Genomic DNA, 21,184 nt, shown 5'->3' with positions numbered 1-21,184 from the left:
AAAATGAATGGAAAGAATGTCTTCTGTCTGGGGAGAGTCTGTCTTCCCAGCAGGGAGGAGTAATCACTGCAAGTTTGGTAACAATCCTGGAGCCTCTTCAGCATATTTTCCGGTAGTCCCTGTGGAGCCTTTCTTGGTAAGTATCTTGAATGATACACAAAACTGGCTTGCTCTGAACTTGAACTATGAGTCTCAGAGTGAAGAGGCTGCTGATGGAAAGAGTGACTATACATATGGACTGATGTGCTTAGTAATTAAAAAATAATCTTTATTATAACTTAAATGTGATAGGAAATATGGTGAGTACAAATGCCACAAAACTAAAAGAAAAAAATTAAAAAAAAAAAAAGTAGATACAAAAGGACACCTTGAAAGAATTCAACGGATGGGACAGGTGTGGTATAAAAACCATAACATGGCTGTTTCACCTTCTGCAAAAAGGGTTTATATTCCTCAGTAAACAAGAAAGCATTTTGCACTGTACAAAATGTACTTCTTTAATTAAAGGAAGAATATATATATTTATAAATATACAGATATGTACATTCTTGTAACATTCACAGTAAAAAAACCAAAACAAAATGACCCCTGCCTGCCAAAGTCTTTGGCTTACAAGGTTTCCTTTTGATGTGAACTGTTTGCAATATTTTCTATGTTGTCTATGCAAATTTGGATACTTCAATTGACATCTAAATAGCATTTCATGCATAATGAACACAGTACAGGAACACTCTTCTGTTAAATTCTATTCACCTCCTCTGTTAACTTAAGGCTCGTAATCAACAGTTTGAAGCACTCACTGTCTTTCATCCTTGCAGTGCAGGGAGGGGAGGTGCACTTCACTTCCCCCTCTGTTTATTACTGCCTCCGAGGTTCACTTTAGTTTGTTCTGTTCTTTATATTAAAATCATTCTATAGAAACTATGCTCCACTAATTAGAATGTATGAAATATAATCCTGCCTGCAGCTTGCAGGACAAAATGGTTTTGGGGACTCGTGCAATTAGCTGTATTCACTTCTCAGAATAAATAAATGCACTTTACCTTTTCATTTAGTTTTCAGAAAACTACGTGATTGTTTGATCCCCCTCACAAATCGTTGGATTAATGATGGTTTGTTGCTGGAGGGCAAGAGAAAGGGAATAAAAGACCAGTGGAGGCATTTCCAATGAGTCACCAAAGTGACGCCTCCCAGGGTTTATATCACGCTGTTTCTCGCTGCTTCTCGAGGCAAAACTTGCAGAACTTTCCCTGTATTTCATTACCAAGACTCAACTGAGAAAGCTGAGCAGCATTTCCTGCCACTGGAGTGTTGCTGGGGCACTGCATGGCAGCAGACTCTTCGCTCAGGGTACAAGGAAAAGCTTCTTTGCAGTCCTGCTCAGGTGGCCTCCTGATTGTCCTTGTTAGATATGGTATCGCACGTCTCAAGCATTCACAACAACTTCAAGGAAGTAAATATAATAGGAAAATATATGGAGATGCCAAATTCTAAAAACCTCACAGGAGTTCGTTGAGGCTGAATAACTGCAATTACATAATTTGTTTAGAACCAGTCAAGAAAGTATTGTTCCTCAGCATCCAACTGTTCCATCATGAGCTGCAATGAGGAGCCAATAGGAACCCTTAAGCTGGATTTTAAATTTTTGCTTTTCTTTTAAGAAGTCTGTAAATTGCTACATTTGGGAACATTCTCATAAAATTCTTCAAAGTCTTCCGCCTGCTCCCCACACTGAAGTGCAGCTCCATCCTACTTTAATGCCTGTTAAATATTAGCAGGTTCTTTTCCATCTAAAAAGCTGTGGCAGCTTCAGTTCCACGACGGCCTCCAACTTTAACAAATTCCCGAGGAAATTTGTCCAGCTGTTCATATGCCAGCCTCCCATCTTCACCTGAATGCAAAGTGATAAAGCATAGTAATTATGTCTATGCCCTACAATATTTAAAATACTGGATCCTCTGCTGTTAGAAAGTAATGATTGGCCAGTAATTTCTACCCTTTCTTAAAATTTACCTTGTTGGAAGCAATTTCAGAAATTACTTGGAAAAGTTAAACATGTTCTGAATGTTCAAACTATTATTTTTTTCTCATGTAATTTGCTTGGTTATCTAAAGCAAAACAGAAGCAGATGGGCTTGTATGACTAGATCACAGTCTCTGTGCACTTGTCTTACTGAATGACCTATGGTGCTTGTCAAGGTCTCAACTGCTGCTGTGATGTACTTGAGGCAGATGATGTTTAGCCACTTCAGCCTTGGACAATATAAAGTTTATCCACTTCTCACTTCCTGGCACTTTAAAGAAGTGCCTCTATCCACATCTTTATGTCTATACTGCTGAAAAAGAGGAAGCAGGGTATTTCCTAAATATAATTATTTGTGTCTCTCAAGTCCTTTTCCCTGAAGTGCTCCTATCTCTATGTATCTTCATGGAGATAGCATTGAGTTTAGTGTGTTGAATTGGCCATTAGGAACCAAACCAGTCCCTGTATGTTGTCTAGAAGAATGGCAGAACAATCTCTCAGATTTTTCAAAAGAAGTGTCCTTGTGCTAGCTGTTTTATAACCTAAGCAATAACATGTCCAACAGCAGACTGAATTCCTGGTGAAGTGGAGAACGAAATTCTGTTCAAATACGGAGAGCATATTTGAAGGGTTTGCATAACTAAAATCACACCAGGACACCCCCCATGGAGTAGAAATTAATGCCTAGCCAAAAGGCCAGAAAACCACACTTCTGTGACACTGAAATACTGATGCCCTGAAACTGTGCAGATTAATTATCTATTTTTTTTGTTTCTCAACTTCTCCTTTGCTATTCTTCCTTTTCTACTTCCCCCTCCAGACTCACATAATGCAATTTCTCTCTTTTTGGCTCATTTTCAAAATGAATGATTTTTAAGAATTTGTATTTTCTGGCCTGTTTGAGTCTCTATGTAAAGTTTTGTTTCAATCTGCAGTCTCACATTTGCGTAACTGAGGCATCTTACCTGCTGCTCTGTTAAAAACTGAAATTAAATACTGCTCTAAACCAGGCAACTCACCAAGGGAGAGCAGAGTTTCGGACGCCACTTTTCTGATCTCTTCATTGTCAGACTGGCAGAGCGTGACCAGCATTTTAATGCTCTCAGTAGCCTGAGAAGTGAAAAAAAGAACTGCATTAGCACCACACAGTACATTCTGGGGTTTTTCCACAAGCTTGTATGGAAATAGTAACCATCCTCTGCATTGCCCTTCCCACTCCAAGCGAAGGGCTTTGGTGGAGACAGGAGAAATGGGGTTCCCTTGAGGGGAAGCATTCGGAGGAGCTGTGTTTTCTGCTGCTGGTGTGGACCCTTTCTAATTTGCCTACCCTATGTCTGCTACTTCAGACTGTAGGATGGGTGACAGGCTGTGGGCCAAGGCCACAAAAGTGCCAGGGTAAGGGTACAGCAGGGAAATGAACAGGAGACACGGTCTAGGGAATGGGTTTTCTATAAAGCATGTCAAGCTTGTGCTCACCAATATTTTCATACTTCTGCCTTGCTGCTATTTTGGGAAGAAAGCAAGGAATAATCCTGTTCTCTGATACAAAAATGTCAGATCTTTGGGGAGAGCAGCTGTCACAGTGTCTACCTGGCTTTTTAATATTACAAGTGAGATGAGTGAAAGGCAAGGCAGGTACTGCCCCAGTGTGACACATGGAAGAGGCACTGAGCCACAGAGTCAGTATTTGTAAGAGCCTTGTCGATCCAAGGGGCACAGGTCTGGCCTACATGCTCTGAAGGAGGGCTTTGATACCAGAGCAATTAAATTTCACCACTTTGTCTTCAGTGTGGTAACTTGTGTGTGGCTGCAGGTGAGTCTGCACTGGGTGCACACTGGTGACTACAGCTGGAATACTTGTGAGTGATGGGGCCACAGCAACACAGAGCTTGCTGCAGGCTGGAAAACCCCTCAGACATTCAGTGGGAAGCTGTGCAACTGATTTGGATTAAACTGTCACTGGCTTACCCCATCCACAGCCACCTATCCATTGGAGCATTTCCATCTCTGAAGTAATAACTTCCAGCTTCAGCTTTTTCTTTGAAGATGTCAAATGATGATACTTTCCCTCAGTAGCTTTCCACTGCCATTCTCACATTCAAAACTCGTCAGAGCCACACTGCTCAAATTGAACTTGTCTAGCTCCAGCTCCCACTGCTGGTTCCTAGTCTGAATTTTCCTGAGCAATCAGAAACTCCACTGCACGCTGCATGCAGCAGAGATGTAATGTCCCTCACCATTGCCTCTCAGGGATGCCTGCTAGCTTCTTATTTAAGGGAAATTTTTTTTCATATTTAAACAATACTGGATTATGTATTGGATGGCATCAGTTGTGACTGGGATGAAGTTACATTTTAGAGCTGTCATCCAGGGGACAGATTAGAGGGAGAAACAGTCCGAAGTGAGTTTGTCTCATGAACACATTTTTTGCCCCAGTGTCCTGTGCCAGTCAGGCTTGGGTGGCTGCTGCCTCCCATGGCTCTATACAACCAAAGCAAAAGTGCATTTTCCCATCCTATCATAGGCTGGAGTGCAGAAATGGTACCAGATGCTAACTGTAGCTGTAATGCCCAGATGTAGCAGTCACTGGTCACAAAACAAGCTGTGATATCTCTTTTCTGCTACTGCAGCCCACATGCATTACTGCTAATTTTATCCTGGGAAAGCATTTTTTTATCCTTCTCAGTCAGTACTTTATGGATGAATATTTTTTCTTCTGTGATGTTGAACTAAGTCTCCTGAAGTCAGTAGGAGAGGGAGGAAAAGATGATATGCAAAAGATAAAACTTTGCCAAGGTCACAGAGCCCAGGTGTTTGTGGTTTAGAAGCTTCTAAACCATCTTTATCTGAAAAACAATGGAGCACAGTAACACAAAACAAAAACTCTACTGCTGCTATTACTGCAGTTTCTATTTTGTTGTTTGTACCTATCAGATGTCCTTTCTATAAAGTAAAGTGAAGCACCACAGTATATTCCTTGTCTCTTACCTTGAGGTATCTTAGAGCCAAGCAAGCTGCTTTCTGCAGCTGGAGGTTGGGCTGGGTTAATGCTTCACAGTAATAAATCAAGGCCTGAAAACAGATAAAGAAGAATAGCAATGAAAATTCCTGTGCTTCCATGGAGCAGAAGGGTGGAGCATGGAGGAATTGCTACCCTATTAAAGGGAAAGCAATTGCAGCCTGATTCCCAGACACTGAGCTTGTGGGATGGTGCAGTTAACAAGGAGGGATAATTCCCTACAGCAGAACCAGGCCAGACTACTAGTCATAGATTAGTAGTTTCAGGCCAGCTTTTGGTGAGGAAAAGTTCACATTAAAGGGAGATACACAATCTGGCATCTTTGAAGGCCTTTCACCATACATCACCAAAGAGCTTTGAATGGGCCTTGGAGTCTAAATATCCCAGGAGCTGACCCTTGGGATGGTCTCTTTAATGCAGGGATAATAATGAACTGGTTGGTATAGACCCCACAGGGACTTAAAATAATGATTACAAGGTTAACATGAGCTGCTAGACCAGTTTACTGCTTGGCCCTAGAAATTAGCAGCTACTGCTGAGCAGCAAGTCTCAGCATCACTCAGCTGTCCAGTGATCTCATCTGCAGCACAAGGCTGTGTAATACCCTCACAGAAGGCACACTGTCGTCCTTCCTGCAGGCAGCAGACCAGGTACCAGATACACAGGCCTGTTCCAGGAGAAAGTTGTGTTTTCCCTGAGATGCTGCCTCCAGGAAGATGGGGATGCAGAGGGATGGTATGAAATACCAAGAGGCTGCAAAAATGGAAGATGAAATGGGAGGGCAAGCAAAGAGGGGACTGGATTGATAGAGAAGCAGAGTGTGAGCTCCTTTTTCTCCTCCCTTTGCCTTCCTTCTACCACTCTTCTTCTTCCACCTGCCTTTTCTTTTCCTCTTTCCTGACAGAGAAGAAGGATAGTAGGGAAAGGTCTGCCATGAAAGGGTAGAAGGCAAACCCTAATTTCTTCTTACTCCTCCTTCTCCCCTCTATTTAACTTCTGTGTTTAACCTAGCCCTGCTTGTTGCTTTTGGTATCAGTGATAGACTCAAATCTTAGATCTCATATCTGAGCTGTGTTTGCCCAAGGCAGTCCATCCCTCTGAAAATGGTGGGAAGTTCCATAGATGGCAGACTCCTTTGGAAAAAAAAAAATCTGAGACCTACATCTTTTTGTGTTGGTGATGCTGGGGACTGTTACCTTGAAGCCTTGGACTGAAGCCAAGTCTGAGACAGGGCAACAGAAATGCTGAAGTGTGGAAGTTAGCTGGAGAGCACAGCACTCAGTAAGTATTTGCAGTTTTGGTTAGTACCTGTTTAGTGTAATGACAGGTAGAAGCAGACTGGCATAAAGACAAAAACAGACCTGCACATGTGCAGAAAAATTAGACAGGATATCCCTCTGGATCAGTTTAAATCAAGCTTGGAGCAGTTATTTTATATGCACAGATATTTGAGACATACAGGTAGAAAAAAGTCATGATGACACAGGTCAGTCATGCAACAGGTGATTTTCTGCCACTTACCTTCTCCCTGAAGTGCCTGTTTTCTGCAGTTGCTGTCAGAAGTGATGCCACAGTCTCACTGACTTCATTTTTATTTTCATTGAGAAGTAAAGCCAAAGCTCTCAAAACTTCTTGCTGTGGTGGAAGGTTATTGGAGTTTATTTTGGACACATTTTGCTGCAGTTTTCCATCTTTCACTGACTGCAGCACCTGAACCACAGATGCTAGAAGTGCAAGAAAAGGGTCTGTGTTACTTGCTTTGTCATCTCAGTATTTTGGATTGATCCTTTCCTTGCTAACAATCCTTGATTTATATTACACACACAAAGCATATGAAAAAATCTCCATCTGGGCAACTGCAGCATGGCAGTGTCTGCATGGGAATTGTCTTGGCTCTAAGCTGGGGCAGTTTCTCAGATGTTCTTCAAGGGAGGAGATAAGCAGATGGGCTGTGTGGGATACTGCAGCACTTAGGCCTACCCAGAGCTAAAGGCCTACCTGTCAAATCTCTAATTTCTGCTGGAAGATGTAAATTCTCGCTCTAACAATTGAAATGACATATCCTCATCAGTGTATTGACTTTCAGAGCATTTTTGTGAGAGTTTTTCCTGCACATATTGATGTCTGCCAACAAGAGCCAGGGCTAAGTTTCAGAGGTGAGTTGAAATGCCATTTTGCTTCCAGGCTTTTGAGCAAAAGCTTCCTAGTGTGCTCAAATAAAAAGGAAAACTAGGTAAGGTTCCTCAGACTTCCTCTCAAACAGAGAAGAGAACTTGGCTTGCCAGGAACTGCAGTCCAGCACACTTAGTGCAGCATCTGCTTCTCTCTTTAGCTCTTGGTGGCAGAGCCTTCAAAACTCTGAGGTGCTGTGATCCCTTGGTTCCTGAGAACTGATCAGCACTTCAGAGCATGTCTCTATAGCAGATGGTAAAAGACCAAGACATCCTCCAAGCTGTGGGCACAGAAAACTTCCCAGACCTTGGGCTCAGCCCACCACCATCAGCCATCTCCTAAAAAACAATGCTTTCAACGCAGTTTTTTACCATTTGAATACAGGAATAGAAATGACTGAGGGTCCATCTGCATCAGCTCCTTTCCCTTGACACATACAACAGTTCAGGTGCATTCACTTAGCAGCCAGGGCACTTCTAGGTCTCTTTTCTCTCCTCCTTTTGTAAAATCAGCCTCAGGGCTGAACTGCTCTGTGTTGAGCTCACAAGGACAGGGATGTACTCTCTAATTAGCCAGCAGAATTTATATACCCTACCTTCTTTTGCAAGCTGCAGCAAATAGCTTCCAAGGTCATTGACACTGTGGCTGGCAAAGTAGTTGTAATACTGAAAGACAGTAATGGTCTCGGAGGACATGCTGGAGTAGAGGACAGGCTCCGTCCGGTCCAGGATCTGAGACACCAGGATCCTGAACACTGCAGCAGCCATGGACAAAGGGACAGGTTAGTGAGAGCAAAAGCTGCTGGCAAAATTACACAGTCCACTTCAAAACCAGAAAGAAAGAATGGCACCTGCAAAGCCAGACACTTCCCAATGTTTCTAAACTCAACTGTGGTTAGATTAGAAGCTGGACAGGCCTTCTCCCTATATGGCTCTCATTACCAGAGTATCTTTGTAAGGATGCATCTCTGCCAGTTTACAGGTGGCTAGTGCAGCTTCCTATGCAATCCATACAGCATCATTTCTACCTAAACAATATCCTGAAATGTAATCTCCTCTCCATATGCCCTGCCTGTTACATCTCTGCAGTGCCACTGAGGCAGGGGAGATGTGCACAGAGGCAGGATTTGGCTTTGCTATTTTTTATATTCCTGCAGGAGTGTGTGGCATGCAGGATGCTAGTCTGAGGCTCAGACAAACTCACTTGAATGTGGATTACAGTGCACTGTAATGAGGTGTGGAAGTTGTATAGATACACAAAATTAAGTGCAAGGATTCCTGCTTCACTGAATCACTTAAAAATCTGTATTTGGGAACAGATTTACTTTCTGGTTAGCTCATAAGCCTTAAAATAGTATTTTCTTTTCTGTTAACCTCACCTTCTTCTCCTAGTATGATCTCATTATTTTGGGCCAAAACTGTTTCAAGAGTTGTAGCATTAGTATTTAAATGAGATCTTGGAGCTGTGGCCAAACAGATCTCCAAGGGGTTGGAAAACAAAGCCCAGTACACAACTATTCTCCATTTTGATGGCTGACACAATTTTTTTGCAGCAGTTTGTACCTGTTTCTGCAAGTCCTGGGCACTCCTCATTCACAGTGGTAGCAAAATTGACATCCAGCTGCTTCATCATCTTGTCTGCAGAGGTGTGATACACTCCTGAGGGGCCAGTACACTTCATCCAGAAAGCCAGCAGTGACAGCTTCTTGTGGAACTCTGGAATTGCTGGAGAAGACAAAATGAATGATGAAACAAAGCAATGCTGGAAGCAGCGACTTTGAGAAAAGATGGTAAGAGTGGAGGAAATCTCACCCTATCCCCACTCATGGACAGTTACTGTTTGCTTGGTCTCCCTGAGGATTACCTTCACAGAGAGTGGCCAAGTGCTCACCTCAGGTTTGAAACATGTTTTTTCTGTTTTCCATGGTAATGTGAGAAAATTTGCTCCTGATCCAAGTTCTTGGCACAGATGTCTCTTCCTTTTAAATTGCACAAAATACTTGGGGAACACCACAAAAGGTCTGCACAAGTTTGGTCCCTGTCCTAGCACTGCTCTGTGGTCTCAAGCAAGTCACTCAATTTTTGCCTCAATTTTCTGTTACAGTAAATACACCTTGTAGTATTTACCTATCCTGCCAGAGTGTACATGAGGGTAACTACGTGCTTGTCAAACTCTTCCAAGTATTAAAATAGATGCAAAAAGAAAAATAACTAAGTAATACTCCACAGAGATGACTGAAAACGAAAATGTTCATGGAGTTGTATTATGCCTCTGATATTGTAATGCAAAGCCTGCCTTTCCTCAAAAAAGAAAGGTGGAGGAAGAATTTGGGTCTTCAGAGATGGCAGTATCCCCACCCAATAACACCAGTGACATCTCTCCACCTGCTGCACATCAAGCTGGCTAAGACCTTTCTCTTCTCACTTGCATATTTCTGGATACTGGCGCTGAGGACAGATGTAGGTGACACCTGCCTGGCTGTGGTGACTGCTTCATCTCCTGGTGACCCTGAGCCAGCCCTTACTACAGTGGCATCTCCTGCACTGCTGGGCAGCTCTGCACAGCAATTATTTCAGCAGACACACATGCCCAAACAAACCCTTGTCAGAAGGAAACCCCCTAAGCTGTCTTTTACCATCAGTAAGAGAGGTGATGTTTCCCAAGTTCTCAGTGCTGATCTCCGCAATATTCTCCATCACGAGGATCTGTCTGGACAGCTTATCCAGGAGGTCTCTTGTCACGAAGGGTGTTTTACTGGAGAACACAATTTGCTGGTGAAGACAAATGGAAAGAGACAAAAAGGAGTCATTGAACCAATAAAAAACCAAAAACCCAGCCTCAGAAAAAACTAAAAAAAATTCCAAAACATCTGAAGTGTGATGAGGAATTCATTGCCTGGAACCACACGATCTCCTTAACTTAAAAAAGTTTTTTGTCTTTGGGATATTTTTTGGTCCTGGCTGATATGCATCACTGCTTGTACCTTCAATACCTTCAATTCCAGATCCACACACCGGAGTATCCAAGAAGCCATTTGCATAAGTGATTTCTACAAAGCTAAAGAAACCCATCACCATAAGACTTAAAGCCAGAAAAGAATATTAGTCTGACTTTCACACAACATAGGCTGTAGACTTTCAGGACATCCCTGTGCAGAGGAAGACCATAGGATGCTCTTTCTCCACTCCATTTCAGCTCTGATCTATTACTTAGGTGCTTCTATTAATTTTGTTAATTAATTAATCCTTGCTAATACTCCCTACTGCTGACATCCTCATGTTCTTTAGCAGTCTACGTAAATAACATTCCCACCAATTCTGCTCCGTGTGTGGATGCAGTTCAAGTTCACCTTACTCAGCTGCGTATTTACTGTGTGCTCTCATACTGAAACAAAAAAGCCTCCCTTTTTCTCACAGTTGTGAGTCAGCAGAGTTTCCAGATCAGCACTAAGGGTGCTGGAATCAGCCTCGCTCTGTTGCTTCAATAAGCATTTGGGAAAATAAAGCTAATTATATCTAAAATGGAATAGCAAAATAATTGTAAAGAGGAAATTGCAGCATGTTTTGTTTCATCAGGAAGATCCTGATGCCCTCACTTACTGGATATCTAAATTCACATTTACTGTGCATGGGCTCTGAAAAAAAAATACAGAAAAATCCCTCTAGTTGTGAGCATGAACTGACAATTTTGATGTCCCAGGGGGGCTGTCTCATGCCGCCTTCACTGTGTCTGTTGCAGACAGAATCTCTCTGCCTCATCAGCAAAAATTTCTGCTCTTGAACTCTGCAGCCTCATCTGGAGCTCAGTTAAACAGTGGGGACAGGGCTTCTGTTTTACCTGTTTTACCTCTGAAGACATGGGCTGCCTTAACTGGGGACCAACCTCACTGAGGACCTCCCAGGGGAGCCAGCAGGTGTCTGTAACCCAGAATTGGGGATGCTTTGTCCCCTACTGCCCCTCAGGGGACAGCTCGTGCCAAGTGCCCCATAGTTAACATGTCAGGTCTGCTCCAAAATGGGCCAGGATGGAAACAATGGAGGCACTTCTGGCTGGGGCTGAGGAGTCACCATCCTACCCCAGCATGGTGTCTATCCCAGCCCTGTGCTCCCACTGCCTTGCAGGAGCAGCACTGACATTGCCAGCCTGCTTGTTGCAGGAGGAATAATTTTAAAATACACGCCCCAAAGGAGGCAGGCCTGGTACCTGAATGAGCTGCGTGCAATACTGCAAGTGCTTAACTATGGTTAGGTCGAGGCTGTCGTTGCCTGTGGTCAGGGGCAGGGGGCTGCCAGCCACGCTGGTGCCCACGCCCGTGTCCTCGGTGAGAGCTTCGCTCAGGTGGCCTCTGGCTTCTGGGTGCTCTGTCCTGTAGCTGGGGAGGAGGGAGGGAGCAGGAGGTCAGTGCAGGGCTGGCTGCTGCCACAGCAGACACACACACACACCCCCACACCCACACTCACACACACAGTGATGAGCAAAGAGCACGGCAGAAGAGCTGAAAGCACCCAGAAACCCGGTGATGAGCACATCACATCACAAAGGAGCAGGGCTGCCCTGGCTGCGTGCAGGAGAGACATACCCATTTAGGGGACAAACCTGTCCCCTGACTGGATTGCCTTGAGTGATGTGATGCCCTCAACAGCAAGCTTTGTTAACCCGTGGTTAGTGTCCCTTGCTGGTGACAGCTTTCTCCCATCTGTGATGAATCACCTGCCCAGTTGCTCTGGATTAAGCACCATGACAATTTGTACCTTCCCAAGCACTGAGCTGCTAAGAACAGCTCTGTGCTTTCAGAGTCCTCCTGCTGCCAAATATAGGGCTCATTGCAGAAGGAATGAAAAACTACTGCTGAAGTAAGAGCCATGATGTTTTCATATGCTGTTTTAGACACAATGTGTACAGCTTACTTTGCCAATTGTTTCTGTAAGAGTGTACAGTTAGTCTTACTGTGTCTTCAACCATTATTTCCAATATTGTCTTGCAGTACAAATGATCCTCCCTGTGTTTAAATACAAAGCCTGAGGTCAGTCCCCAGATGGCAAGTGTGTTTGGCTGCAAGTTCAGAAGTTTCAACACTTGCAATCTTTACACTGAGTCACACACTTACACATCTAAAAATGGAAGTGGGAATCTGCACTGTCTGGGGATGAGCCAGAGGGGAAAAAAGGAATTTTAATTTCTATTTTAACTGGTTGAAGCTAGATCCTTAAATCAGCACAGACCGGACTGAGGTCAGAGTGCCACTTTAGCAAGCAACACAATTTCCCAAGTTTTTCTTCCCACCAAGTCTTATTCTGGAATGAGGACATGAGATGATGGGAACTGCATGGTGGTTGCTTGTTGCACTCAAATTGCTTTAAGCAAGCTGTGAGTAGTGCAGCTCCCTGGCTGGAAAGTGCAGGGTGTGAGGGAACAGTGTTCCGTTCTTTTTTTTCCAGCTCTAGTGCCGCTTACGTGCCTGCTGGGCATCGTGTCAGCTCAAAGGATGCAAACATGCTTTTAAGATCTAATGACTGAAGCACAGCATCTTAAAGTCACACAACAATGGCAGCCCACGGCACAACACCATAGCTTTTTTGATTTCTCTTGGTTTTTTTTCTCAGAAAGACCAAAAGTGATGAAAGAAGGGCAGGTAACACGCAGGGCCATGAACAGAGTACCAGTCATCACTCTTCCATTCCAAAGGAAACCTACATCATGCTGCTTAAATCTGGCCCTGTGTTACTGTTACTGACAAGCTTAATCCACTGCAAAGACTCATTCGGCTAGAGAGAAAAGACAAAGGGAGGGGGGAAAAACCACAGAGGAATTAGTAATTACATCCAAGGAAAGCCAGGTCCAAACCTATGTCAAGGAAGAGGCTCTGCCAGTATTGATGTCAGCTTAATTAAATTTACCCTTCTGCTTTGGAGGACAGATTGCATATATTTTAACAGGGAAAAAAAGTGGTCCTGGAAGCTAAAGATTTTGTATGCAGCAGCCACGGGGAGCCCTCTGACCCTAAAACTCATCAAGGATTAGTCAGTCTTCCTTGAATAAATTGTGCACCAGGATCCCCTGTTAGTGACAAAGAGCCAGGGTGTCAGTTTGGCGTAAGCACAGCTGGCAGGTACTACAAACTTACCTATTCTTCTCAATCTCAGTATCTGAAAATACTGAGTCTGCACCTCCTCCACCATTACAAACCTCCACACCACCACCATCCTCATCATCAAAGTCAGAGGTGTTCAGGAAATCAAAGCTTTCTAAAGCACTTTCAACTGTTAGACTTAAACTTGAGGACCTGCTTCGGCTTACTGCTGGCTTGCACTGCAAAGGCAGAACGAACCAATGAAAACCCCAGATATTAGCTACTACAGAAAGATAAGGAAAAAAAAAAGGATAAAGCTTAAAATTTCAAATTCTTAATTTTATTTTTAAAACTTCATTTTATTGGGTGTTTCATTTCAAGCCTTCATATTCATAGCATATACAATCAAAGCCTGAGAATTGGGAAAACTCTTCCATTCCTACTCCCCTTGTCATGCTACCCACTCTCTTCCCCAAAGGAAAACCCTCAAAGGCAAAATTCCATGTGTTTTATAGAAATGAGAAGTACTTTTTGAATCCAAGTTTCGCAGCTCTTGGCATTGTCCAAAAGGAATGATGGCAATTAATGCAATGGAAGTTGAAAGGGGAAGGCACATTCCTTAATTGCTGTTCTAGCTACAGAAGCCAATTTATACATATCCAATGGCACTATCTGATTTATTCCAGATGTAACTCCAACAGACCTTAGCCAGGAATGAATTTGGTCCCATATCTGCACATTTATTAATGGAATGAGAGGACTTTTGTGGCCTTTGAAGCCAAATGGCTTATCGAGGAAAAGCCAGTAAGGCATCAGATTCCTAGGTTACAGAGAAAGGCAATATTGTAACTCAGAAATTAACGGTGCTAGAGAGAGGGGGAAATCATTCCACCTCACTGCAGGGAAGAAATGCAAATGAAACATTGCTGTAGGAAGTATGAAAGGCCCTGGCACTACGTGGTGATCCATCCAGATATGCCCACAGAGCTGCTTCCAGGAACACCCTGAAGAATCAGATGTAACTCGAGGGATCCTCTCCACTGGTTGGTGCAATGATTTCAACATCTTTCACACTATGTGATTATTTGATCAGAAACAGACATGAGCCATTGGTGCCATTATACAAACCACATTCTCCAGTCCCAGGCAAGAGCCATGACTTTGTCTCAGCTCGCAGAAAGAAATGCATTGGCCTCTGAGGAGTTCAGATTCAGCACCAGCTGCTCTAGAGTTGAAGAGGGTTGGAGTTCTTCCAATTCATTTGCACACAATCCTCATGGTCATACACTTAAGCACTTAGGATGCTTGAGTCCTTAAACTGACTGTACAGTCATTAGCTGATCAAACACACTTCCCAACACATCTGTGACAAGGATGAGTGCTTTATCCTGTTTCTTGTGCAGCACCAATGGTTTCAGCTTCCATTTCCTTCAGGGCTGGTAGTGCAGCTTCTTCAGGCAAAAGCAAACAGCAACATGCAGGTCATTTTCTGCTCATCTAATATGGCCAAGAGAGGTGTCTTCAGCCACAGCTGAATTCCAGCTCAACCTTTTTGCATGAGGAGCCCAGCATGGTTGCTGGTGATGCTAAGTGCCAGTCTGTGAGCTGATCAATAGGTGACACCCAGATTTTAACAGATCTGCAAGAGGCATCCATCTCAAGGGTGCAGGAATCCTGTCTGCCCATGTCCATCCTCTCTGCCCCCATCCCATGTCTGTTTGCAAATTCCAATCAAAGCAGTCTAAATAGTCTCCATTGTTCTTCTGCCCTTTGGCTAGTTGACCTCTTTGTACCAAGTTAGAAAATAATAGTAATGGTACCTTTGTGTGCTTGAACCTCCCTAGGAATAAATAATACAAGAAACAGGGGCTGGAGACTGTCAGAAAAAGCACTTAATGTGGGAAAGTACCATGCAGCTGTAAAAACCAGTGGAAACACGGAGTTTAAAGTTTCTTTGTAAAAAGATAATGCAGAAGAATAAATTATTCCCTGCTTCCTCCTCAGCCATGTTTTTGAATGATGAGGTTTAAATGACTAGCAGACCAACTTGCATATGAATATGAAGCATTTGAAATGATTATTTCCCATATAATACTCTGCACAGTAATGTGTCATGAGTTGTTATTCATGGGGGAGATACAAGTCACAGTGATCCTCAGTAAACATATTAACAACACACATGCAAATCCCTTTTCTTCTGATTTTTAGCATTTTACTGTGCTTTTGGTGCAATGACAGGATGTCTCTCATTATGAAAATGAATGAGGGAAAAAGGAAAAGGCTTAGAAGAAGCCTAGGTGACACGGGGACAGCAACCTTCAGTGAGATTGTGCTTCTAAACCCCTTTGGCAATTTAGAAAATTCAGCTTCTATGGCTACAAGGCCTGATCCTCAGCTAGCATAGTTTTGCACAGCTCCACAGAGTTCAGGGGTAGTTTGCTAAAGTACACCCACTGAGGATGTGACTCATAGATTTCAAAGGCAGAAGTTCAGCTATATTTGATCTCCAGTGTGGCACAAGCAATGGGTTCACAAGTGGTGATTCACAATAGTTCACAAAGGGTTCAGAGAAGGGCATAATTTAATTACCCTTCTGTCATAGCACCTTTTTCTCTTTCCCCCAGGTTTTGATAAAAGATCTGTTGCTTGAGGATACAAGGCTACGATAAGCACATTGCTGACAAAAGTTAAAAAATTCAACATTGTGAAAGGATGCTCCAAGCAGGAGCAAATCTACTGCTACCAGGGAATTCTACTATTCTACAGAAAGCCTACTTTGATGTTTGCGAGGCAGGGGAAGAGATTCTACCCGCTCAGATTTTTTTTAGGGTAGTATTTTCTGAAAATGTACTCACTTTTAGGATGTCATCTAGATGCATCACCTCTTGATCCAGGTCCTGAAACTCTTTATACTGCTCTTTATGTGGCTCAAGAGCTAAGAGAAGCCCTTGCAAGGCTTCTTCAATGCTTCCATCGAGATAAGACTTATATCCTTCTGATTCCCCACTAATGGATCCCTCACATGGCAGCCTCTCTGGGGTCAGGGGTGTCTCTGCTGATGTAAGTCTTTTGACCAGCTGCTTTGTGATGTTGCCCTCATAGGTATCCAGCTCCACAGGCTTGAGTTCTGACCCTTCATCAGTCTCCTGCAGGAGAGACACCGGGACACTTGTTTCTACAAAGACACGGTCGCTCCCAGCATCAGAGATCTTTTGGCAGACTTCAGGAGCTGCCCTCGGGGTGTTCTTGCTCTCAGCCACCACTCCCTCTCCGTGGGACGGCAGGTCCTTTGGCTCGGCGACAGAGTCTCTGCGGGAGTCGCTGCTGCTACAGTCCAGGCTTGAGCTCTGGGAGGACTGGAGGGCTTGGTGCTGGCTGGAGGTCACAGTGATGTCAGGGCTGGAGCTGACGTGAGCAGAAGAGGACTCTGCTGAGTTGGCAGGGGGCACAGCATCTTCATAAGGCAGGTCACCAAAAGTGAAGGAAAGAGGCCGCTTCTCGGTGGCCGCTGTCCCGTTTTCGAAGACATCATCTGGCAAATTCGACTGAAAAGATAATAGGGAGAAAATGTTTTTCATGCAGCATTGGAAGGAGGAAAAAAATACAGCATGTGCCCAGGAAAGAAAAAGGCAAGGAGGAAGATTAAAGAAACATTCAAGACTTGAGAGATGGAAAAAATATTTCAAATCGAACTTCTGCTTTCATCTGACACGGCTCCTTAATTTCAGCAGGAAAACTGCTGGAAAACCTGGACTCAGCACCTCTTTGCTAAACAGAGAGCTCTAGCAAGTCATCTCCAGAAGAGAGACATGAATTCTGCTCACCCTGCTAGATTCTCTCAGCATTTCCAGTGCACTGCTCTAGGTCCTGCACAATGCCTCTTTTTGGTGGCATTGTATGTAAGCCACCTTGTCTGCATTTTCCTACCCATTACAGATTTCTGCTCTATTTATTTTCTGACTTCTAAAGTAGCAATCTGTAAAATGTAACACAGTTTGCTCCAAAAGTTTCTCTAGTGTCATGGTGGTTTAATCATGATTGTACTGTGCTATTTCTTTTTGTTCAATGTTCTGCATGTGGCATGGATGCCTGTAACAATTGTTGAACAAGAGTTATACAGAAGTCCCATCCAACATGAGCTTCTGCTTAAATGAGACAGCAAAATTGGAGGCATTTGATTATTTAAGAAGCAAAACCAGCCTACACAGGCCCCACAATTAGCAGGCATCTATCAGGGCATATATTTATGTTCATCTCTGACTGATGTATGGGGAAAAATCTCTACAGGAGTCACAACCTACCTACCTGACCTACAGATCTTGCTTTGTTAAGCGGCCAACTCACGGAAATGCATCGCACAGATGGAAGGCAACTACTATTTTGCTGACAATTTGCTGGAAAGAACTGTAGGCATTCATGTTGTTAAGCTGCATAAGGTCTAAGTTGCATTATTTTTCCAGTGCTATTAACAGTCTTTTTCCCTTAACAAAATCATAGTCAAAGATTTATTTGTTTTTTCCCTTGACATGGGTATGCTTTTAGCTTCTGAAGTCATGTTACTAGGCAAATGTAGAGCGTCAATCAGTGTAGCAGGTGATTTTTAAGAACACTGTTGGCTTGTGTTCCTGCCCTGCTCTCTGCCCACAGATAGTTGACTTCTGATCATTATCTCTGTAGAAACCAGGAGGAATTTTGATTTAATGCGAGCCACATGGGCTCATAGTTATGTCCTGCCCTCTAATCAGTCAGCAAAATGAGTGAGTTGCAACAGAGAGCAACACACGAAGCATGCGTGGGAACGGAGGTGCCACACAGGGATGGAAAAAATCCTTCACCAAGCGAAAACCAGGACTCACATATAGCTCTAGCCCTGCTTTTGGGCTTAGCCTGAGCGATGGCAGGTCACTAAAAGAGCGACTGCGACGAAGCTTGTCAAAGAAAGTGTCTTGAAGAGCATCTAAGATTGTCAACTTTGGCCTGTCTTGCAGGGGATGCAGCCATTTCTTCAACAGTTAAAGCAAAGAGGGTGTGAGGAAGTGCAAGTTAAATGAATGCTTTGTAGCAGAGTACTAAATTACAGGCATGGGATGCAGCACTTGTAAAATTAATCTCTGTACAGATGGCCTGATTAAGCATTCAGAATTAGATTCATGCAAAATGTAGGAACACCCTGTGAATATCTTTGGTACAGGGGCAAATTTTATCACAGGATACTTAAAAATACTTGTGCTATGATGGTTGTTTAACTACTGTTGCAAAATGAAAACACATTTTTTAAAGATTATTCAAGTGTTATAGCAGTCAGGCAAGAAGAAGAGGTATGCATTAATTGGCCACATAGTTTCAAAGACGCCAGCATCATAGTCACCTTCTTTTAGGATTAGCAGCTAGGAATGCACTTGCTTTATAAGTATTTGTAAGGGTAACCTGCTGGAACCAGGGAAAAAAAAGCTTAGACGTGCAAAGCAATGAAATGTTTGCAGTATTTGAGCTGCTCTAGGGTTTCTCATTACATAAACATGAAGCCAAACAGAGCTTACAAAGAACGAGTGGTCCTTGAAGGTTGGTGTTTCAGGAGTGCCTTGGCTGTACATGGACATTCTCCTCTGGAGAGCAGATGCCTTGCTCACATTTCCTGTGGATGGGGTCAAGTCTTCAACATCAAAGGGGCTACAGATACACAAGTAAGAGGGGAGAAAATAAAAGGTTGTTAGGCTGAGCAAGAGAGACTTTCAGGTCCATAGAAACGATTTTTGTAAAGGTGGTTTATTAGCACATCAAAACCCAGAGGTGGCAAGTTTTTAAACTGAAGTGTTTAAAAGAAAATGTTGTTAATTAGACAGCAGTCTCAGAAGTGTGGTTTTCGGTTCTGATAAAAGTGTTCACTCAGAAATCATTTATGTAGCATAGCCTGACGTTATTCTTCTCACATGAAAAGTATTCTTGGATTTGAGTTGCCAAGTGTCACACATACTAATGAGAAAGGTGCTCAGCTATTAATAGAGCTGTTGCATTATAAAGGAAACCAGGAGCTGTTATTGCTGGCTTCATGTTTATTGCATTACAAGAAACAGCATACATGATTGTAAAAGTTAAATGCGTCAGTGCTTCTTCAGAAATGACATTTACTTATTTCACAAAAATACAGTGAGAATTGGGTTGGTATCCTAAGGCTACCAGCTCACCTATGCTGATCAATGTGAATAGAGAAAATCAGGAGATTTCCCATCACTCTTGCAGTGTATGAAGCCCTTAAAATCCAGCTTTTAAAATGGGCCAACTCCTGAACTTCACTATGCTAGTGTAAATCCAGCACTAATTTTTACACTTCTTTTTTAATATTAAAGAAAAAAAGGCTATATGAGCACTCAGTTATGTGCCCTTTTTAAGCTCTGAAGAAGTATAAGCTTTAGGCAATTCTGAGATCTATCATCACTAAGCGCTTCCCATGACTTGTAATGTCAGTACTTACTAATTTAACAGCTGGAACTAGGCACAACCCTCTTTACCACGGGAAAAGCAGGCAAACTGTGGCTGACCATGAACTATTTCTCATATACCGAACTTGGGTCACAGTTCATTCCCAATCCTCCTCAGCAGGGAGGACCAATGGAGAGACCAACCCACACGGATGAACCATTTTTATTTTGGTTGAAGTTTTACAGCTGATTGATTGATTGACCAACTGACCAACCAGTTCTACTTACTACCAGGTGATCTCAAGGTTCAGCTTTACTGTGCCAAGGTCATTAATATCTACTGCAACCACCTGAGGCCGAGCTGCAAACAGGTCCTTTGTCTCACAGGTTACACTTCCCACAAGGATATGAGTAGCCAGTCCTTTAACTTCTGTGACCTGTAAGAGACAAGAAAAGGATATCTAGGACTATTCAAGGCATTGCAATCCTTAATTCCAAGATAACAGTTTTGAATGTCTGGCCTGGCCCTCTTGCTAAAAGGCTTCTAAAATATGATTATGTTTATTGCATTACTTGAGGAAAAAATCTGGGGTTTGGTGGTGGTTGTGTTTTAGTTTATTTAAGAAATGCACAGTCGTGTATGATCATGCTTCTATGTTTTCTTTATGTTTGTTATGGGTGTGAGAACAACCACACTGGCTCAGACCGAGGGGCTGTCTAGTCTTGCATTTGATCTTTTGCACTAACAATAACCAGAGCCCAAGGGAAGAGTGAGAACAGGGAGAGCGTAGAGTCTCTCAGCGGTTGACAAATTCCTGACTGGCAATCTCCTGATGTAACTGGCATAATTAATAATTCCAAAGGGAGCTCTCATCCAGGTATTTTTCTCTTGTAACTCTGAATCATGTGATTGTTTGCACCAATTATGGCCTTTGGTGAGGACTTCCACAGATCTCCTGTTAAGGAATCATCTCCGCGTATGTTGTTACAGTAAGAGTAGAGCACTATTCATGTTTAGAGATATATTTGCCTGGAAATTCAGAGTGACAGTTCTATATGCAGCTCCTACACAAACCAGCCTTTGGCTGTCTGCTTGAAAGTCAGTTCTTGAACCTTTTCTGTGGAAGTGTTTGGAGAGAGTCCAAAAAGGGTAGAGAATATATACATTAACCTTAATAATACTGAGATTCTTGTCTACTATAAAAATGTGTTCTCTCCTAACTTTCCAACTTAAACCTGTGTTGTTAGACTGGGGAGAGTGACTCACTCTGTGTCACAACTTGCCTTTCATTGAAAACCTACTGTCTCATGCATTTGGGAATATTTTGGTGGTGTGTTTTCTAATCACCTGCATTTTTTTTCACAAAGTCTTTGCGGTGTCTAAGTGGGCCATTTCCCCTAAAAGTTTCAAGATATTCTTCTCTTAAAGCTCCTAACCAGGGACATCTGGAATGGTTTCTAGCAGCAATTTCTAGACAGGGG

General features: G+C 43.0%; 1 protein-coding gene across 2 annotated transcripts in view; it reads right to left on the bottom strand.

Moving 5' to 3' along the window:
• Positions 1-244: 244 nt before the first annotated feature.
• Positions 245-21,184, bottom strand: part of RIPOR2 (RHO family interacting cell polarization regulator 2) — a 52,400-nt gene continuing 31,460 nt past the window's right edge. Inside the window, exons 11-23 of one of the 2 annotated variants that reach the window (XM_085052399.1) lie at positions 19,991-20,139; positions 18,824-18,953; positions 18,140-18,286; positions 16,139-16,828; positions 13,338-13,522; positions 11,417-11,585; positions 9,849-9,984; positions 8,776-8,937; positions 7,809-7,967; positions 6,563-6,765; positions 5,011-5,094; positions 3,042-3,132; positions 245-1,891 (exon numbers count right to left, since the gene is read on the bottom strand). In XM_085052399.1, the coding sequence (XP_084908525.1) occupies positions 1,791-1,891; positions 3,042-3,132; positions 5,011-5,094; positions 6,563-6,765; positions 7,809-7,967; positions 8,776-8,937; positions 9,849-9,984; positions 11,417-11,585; positions 13,338-13,522; positions 16,139-16,828; positions 18,140-18,286; positions 18,824-18,953; positions 19,991-20,139 (2,406 nt within the window). In that variant the 3' untranslated portion in view covers positions 245-1,790. The remainder of the gene's footprint in view (positions 1,892-3,041; positions 3,133-5,010; positions 5,095-6,562; positions 6,766-7,808; positions 7,968-8,775; positions 8,938-9,848; positions 9,985-11,416; positions 11,586-13,337; positions 13,523-16,138; positions 16,829-18,139; positions 18,287-18,823; positions 18,954-19,990; positions 20,140-21,184) is intronic. The other variant, XM_085052400.1, reaches the window with a different exon arrangement.

This window comes from Lichenostomus cassidix, chromosome 2, assembly GCF_008360975.1.
Source record: "Lichenostomus cassidix isolate B80296 chromosome 2, HeHo_3.0, whole genome shotgun sequence".
NCBI lineage: Eukaryota > Metazoa > Chordata > Aves > Passeriformes > Meliphagidae > Lichenostomus > Lichenostomus cassidix.
Note: the sequence above shows the minus strand (reverse complement) of the source record. Positions and strands in the feature narration are given on the sequence as shown.